This window comes from Lactuca sativa, chromosome 4, assembly GCF_002870075.4.
Source record: "Lactuca sativa cultivar Salinas chromosome 4, Lsat_Salinas_v11, whole genome shotgun sequence".
NCBI classification, from domain to species: domain Eukaryota; kingdom Viridiplantae; phylum Streptophyta; class Magnoliopsida; order Asterales; family Asteraceae; genus Lactuca; species Lactuca sativa.
In genome coordinates, this window is record NC_056626.2 from 173,529,268 (window position 1) to 173,534,997 (window position 5,730).

At 35.9% G+C, this 5,730-nt stretch overlaps 1 protein-coding gene across 1 annotated transcript; it reads left to right on the plus strand.

Annotated features, from left to right (window-relative positions):
* The first annotated feature begins 1,803 nt into the window (after positions 1-1,803).
* LOC111904667 (uncharacterized) lies at positions 1,804-5,730 on the plus strand. Its single transcript, XM_023900407.2, has 13 exons — positions 1,804-2,619; positions 2,698-2,812; positions 2,907-2,978; positions 3,073-3,156; positions 3,263-3,370; positions 3,475-3,537; positions 3,632-3,712; positions 3,808-3,873; positions 3,963-4,118; positions 4,393-4,470; positions 4,778-4,816; positions 4,929-5,011; positions 5,385-5,730. Exons 1-13 carry the CDS (start codon positions 2,006-2,008, stop codon positions 5,629-5,631), a joined length of 1,806 nt encoding a protein of 601 aa, XP_023756175.1. The 5' UTR covers positions 1,804-2,005; the 3' UTR covers positions 5,632-5,730.

Here is a 5,730-nt window from a genome sequence, read left to right on the forward strand (position 1 = left end):
TTTGATTAATCGGGTTACGCTAAGCGTAATGGAGTACGCCCAGTGTACCCGGAACCGCCTCAGCTACGCATGCAGTGACGTTACTCGAGCCATACGCACACCATGACGTCGAAGTACACCCAGCGTAACCAAGATTACGCCCAACGTAATCGAGGTTTCTAACCCCTACAAAAGGATGTCGTGGGCAGCCGATTCTTTTGCCCAAATTCTCTTCTCTCTCTCTCTCTCTCTCTCTCTCGTTTTGCATTGTTTTGCGTACAACTTATACCCCGAAGCCCCGATATCATTTCCAAACCCCGAAGCAAGTCCCGAAGCCCCGAAGATCCTAAGAAGTGAGATTCCCGAGCCGAAGCTCTGCCCACGAGAAGCCCGGTTTTTGTGAAGATCTTCCAGATCTACCGAAGAATACTACTTCTACAAGTCGTAGTGTTGTCCGATCATTTTCTGATCAAGTGAGTGTGTAGTTACTTTCTTCTAACGCATAACTATGAAGTATTTTATATAAAATACGTATTATGTGTATATTTTGTTGTTATATGTGTGAATGTATATTCACCTTCTTCTATCTCATAAATATGACTTGTTTATTATGAAATACGTGTTATATGTATGTGTCTCATCTGTTGTTTGGAATATGTATTGAATGAGAATGCTATACATGTTTTAAACTATGTATAAAAATATATATTTTTATTCTACTAATATGTTGGGTAGAAGATGGGTAGATAGTTGATGTGTGATAAACAGATGAGAGACATCGATGTTGTTGTTATTGATCTAGTTATTCAGCGGAGTATGAATAACAACCACAGACTCTTTCTAGACAGTCATGTGGAATGCTAGCAGGCTCATAACCTGTAGGCGTTGTGAACGATGTGTTCACCGGTGTACTCTATCCCCCCATGGTTGCCTTTAGGACATTTGCTGCTGAGGAAACCCCTTGCAGTAATGTCCGTCCCGATGAAAATCCTAAATTAGGTTCCTTATAATAGATGTTGTTTTAGGGACGTAAAGTGAGGATAACGGGAATGGGTAATCGGGTTATTGTTGATTGTTGAAATTAAATATAATTATTTATTGCGGGTTGAAAACCCTATATGCTCACCAGGCTCCCAAGACTGACCCACTCAGTTTATTTGTATTATAGGAAGTGGCGCGAGGGCATAAAATGGATGAATCATCAAGTTGTTTTGTTTACAAGTCTGTATATGTATATATTTGTTGAATGACTTGTAATGTTATCGTTTATGTTTTATGGTCTGTATCGGAACATGACATCCCGATTTTTTATTATGAAATGAAATTATATTTCTTTATGAAATGTTTTGATAAAAATCTATTTTATCATGTTTTGTTTCTGGGAACAAATTCCGCATCTTTTTTGGAGTGACTATTTTCACATACAAACCACTTCAAAAGAACCATGAATCCAAAAAACTCAAGGTTTGAACTAAAACCCCAAAAATTTACATACAAATGGACCATTTTTGCAATTTTGTATAAAAACCTTCCGAAACACCACCTAAAAACTCATATGCTAATAAACACTTTTCCTAAAATCATTAAAAAAACTAACTCAAACACACGCTTAGGGGTGTTTGGCTTAGCTTTTCACAACCCAAAAGTCTTTTTTGGAAAAGTTATAAAAAGTCAATTTCTTAACTTTTCCAAAAAATTCATTTTCCTTATATAAAAACTCCAAAAATAGGTTTTAAAACTAGTTTTGTCAAACTTTTTTTTTTTCCTTTCAAAAAAAAGACTTTTGTTTATAAAAAGCGACGCCGAAAATACGTTACAAAGTCAAAAAGTGTCATGATCCTTCATTTCGTCGGACACCCTTCGCAATGGCATCAACGCCCCCTAAATCCTGAAGACCCTCTTCTTCGTCCCATTTGCTAAAACCCTTCGCGCTCCTAAATTCACTCATCCCATAAACCCTGAAAATTTTCAAATACCCCCAATTTTCTCCACCTCAAACCCTAAACTTCTGTCCCCTGATCATACGATGATCGCTGAGATGCGAGCGTTTCAAATGCTTTACTCTCGTGTTCGCAGCGTCAATCTAATCTCCATCAAATACCCACAAATCCACAAACTTTACAGAACATTTCACTCCACCAACCACCGTTTCTTTAATGACTCATCAACTGCTGATGTCTCTACTATATACGATCCCATGACTGGAAGTCTTGTAACCAAGCGAGCACCAAAATCAAAACACAAGGAAGTTGAATCCAATAAAGACCCTTACAAACTGTCTAGTTCAGAGTACGCCGATGCTCTGAAAGACGACAGATCATACGGAAGCGTTGTGAAGGCGAATCATGGCAGTGGGTCGGGTTTTGGGGCTAACAAGAAGAAGAGTAAGAGCAAGAGTACTTGGGTTTGTTCCGACTGCGGATACACCGACGGGCAGTGGTGGGGATATTGCCGCGAGTGTAACAATGTTGGTACAATGAAGGAGTTTACAGAAACTGATAATGGAGGAAAGACGAGTGGGTTTCAGGTGTCTGAAAAAATAGTACGATCGTGGTTGCCAAAAGGGTCAGGAGAAGCTCTTCCGATGAGGTTAACGGATGTTAACAGAGGGATCAACCATTTGAACTGGCGATTTCCTCTGTAAGTTTACTCGCAATCGCGTTTCGTCTTCCAGGCTTTAGTTGTATGATTGTATCTATATGAGTTGTTTATATTCAGGCCTGGACTATTTGGGCACGAAGTTTCTAGGGTTCTTGGTGGTGGTCTAGTACCTGGTTCTTTGATTTTGATTGGTGGTGATCCAGGTGTCGGGAAGAGTACACTAATGTTACAGGTATTAAAAATCATAATCTTTACTTTATCTTGCTGTTAATGATTCCATCATCAAGAATATAACTCTGGTTTACTTGATACTGAAACATGTAAAGATAGCAGCCATTATAGCAGAAGGGAGAGAAATCTGTAAGCCAGCTCCTGTGCTTTACGTCTCTGGAGAAGAGGTAACAATCTGCTTTCAGTTTCGCCATTAATGTTGCTTCATTCATAAGTTATAACACTGTAAAAGTTATTCAATTAATGACTCTTTTAATTCAGAGTGTTGAGCAAATTGGAAACAGAGCAGATCGTATGGAAATCAACACAGAGGAATTGTTCTTGTATTCAAGTACAGACATTGAGGTGAATGTTCCAAAATATACATAACTTAATAAATCATGAACATGTGTTATTATAATTTATAAATATAAATGGTGTTTTACTTTTCTTTATGTGTGCCTTTTTAAAGGACATTTTGGGAAAAGCTCAAGCTCTCTCTCCACGTGCCCTAATCATAGATTCAATCCAAACTGTTCAGCTAATGGGAGTTACAGGTAGTGCAGGAGGTATCTACCAGGTAAACCTTTTTCCATTTCATTAACCTCAAAAAAACATCCATTTTGTTACAATGATGACGTGGCATTTGATTTCCAGACCTTGTATTAACCGAATGTTGTATAGGTTAAAGAATGTACAGCAGCCTTGTTGCGTTTTGCTAAAAAGACAGATATACCCGTATTCTTGGTGAGTATAAAGTATGAACTAAAAAAATGGTTATTAATCTTTTAGAAAAGTATATTCTGATGAATTATGGTAAATGTTTTTGGATTTGTGTCAGATTGGTCATGTAACAAAGTCAGGAGACATAGCTGGGCCCCGTGTTTTGGAACATATTGTTGATGCAGTTTTATATATGGAAGTTGGTACCTTTTTTTTAAAAAAAAAAATAATTCTTGGGTATTTAATTATTTAGTAATTATTTTTTATCTTATGCTATTTCATTATAATATCAAGGGGGAACAATATTCATCTCATCGTTTGCTTCGTGCATTCAAGAATCGTTTTGGATCAACTGATGAGGTATTATTCATCATGTTAATTCTATTCCCTTTTTTTAAACTTTTTTTTTTTGGAATTGAAAAACTGTTTTTTTTTTCTTCTTTTTTCAGCTGGGAGTGTTTGAAATGTCGCCATGTGGACTAAAAGCTGTCACGAATCCAAGTGAGATTTTCTTGAGTGAAGAACACTCGGATTCCGAGTTCTTAGCAGGTCTAGCAATTGCTGTAATTATGGATGGATCTCGCACATTTGTCATTGAAATCCAGGTGTGTTTAATGAGCTTAATAGGTTAACATTTAAATTTGATGAAAATTGTTTTTTTTTTTTTTGGAATGTAATGGTGAAATGGTTATTTGGTCTAGAAAAGAAACAGATGTTATGTATACAACACTTTATTACCCATGTAGCCACTCTACCTATACATGACTTAAATAATATTTAAGAACTCCAGTGAAAAAAGTAATCTTTGGTTAAAAGTTCTCCAAAAAAAAAAACTTTTTGTGTTTATTTTTGGACAAGTAGTGAGAAAGTGGTTTTCAGGCTCTATGTGCAGCAGGGAACTCGCTTTCAAGGCAAGTGAATGGGGTTCAAGCAGGGAGAGCAGATATGATTATTTCTGTAAGTAATCATTAAATTTTGAGTAAATTACACTTTTGGTCCCTGGGTATAGCTGAATTTTGCAATTTTGGTCCGTGTCTGTGGTTCTTGTAATGTTTTTTGTTCCTTTCCATGTAAAATGACTATTTTTGGGACCAAAATTGCAAAAACCAGCTACACCCAAGGACTGGAAGTAGTCATTTGACTTGGTAAGGGACAAAAAACGTTACAAGAACCACAAACACGGACCAAAATTGCAAATTCAGCTATACCCAGGGACCAAAAGTGTAATTTATTCTTTACATATTTTTTCCCATATATCTTGTAGGTTCTTATGAAGCAAGCAGGTCTGAAGCTCCAATCAAATGTAAGTCCTATTTCCTTCAATAATAATTACTTTAAGAAAAACATTTTATTTTTTATTTTTATTTTATTTTTTATTTTTATTTATTTATTTTTTTTTGTGGATTGGTTTACAGGCAATCTTCTTAAATGTTGTTAGTGGGGCTACTTTAACAGAAACCGCTGGAGATTTAGCAGTTGCAGCAGCAATTTGTAGCAGGCAATATCTTTAAAATTAGAATAAATTACATTTTTGGTCCCTGAGTATAACTGTTTTTTGCAGTTTTGGTCCCAAAAAGTTCTCTTGTAATCTTGATCCTTATTTGAGGTTCTTTAATTTTTTGGTCTTTGTTCGAAGTAAAATGACTACTTTTAAGTATAAGTAATATATTCAATTTTGGCTCCTGTTCTTTACATCAGGTACCAAAACGTTACAAAACTTCAAACAAGGATCAAAATTGCAAGATAACATTTTAGGACCAAAATAGCAAAAATCAGCCATACTCAGGGACCAAAAATGTAACATGCTTTTAAAATTATGTGATTGAAGCTTACTATAAATTTATAAGATTGATATGTTTTATGATCTCCAGTTTTCTTGAGTTCCCAATTCCTAACAACGTGGCATTCATTGGAGAAATTGGGCTTGGTGGTGAACTTCGCATGGTGCCAAAAATGGAGAAGAGGGTGAGTACAGTGGCAAAATTGGGGTATAAAAAATGTGTGGTGCCAAAATTGGCAGAAAAATCTTTGGAAGGGTTAGATTTTGGAGAAATTGAGATTTTGGCGTGTAAAAATCTAAAAGAAGTTATTAACACTGTGTTTGTAGCAGATGGTTGAGGGCTTCAAATGTTGTGTGTTTGTACAGTGCTACTTCATTAAGAAAATTGTATATCATCTTTTGTTCATTAGTTATATTTTGTAGTCTTTTCTAGAAAA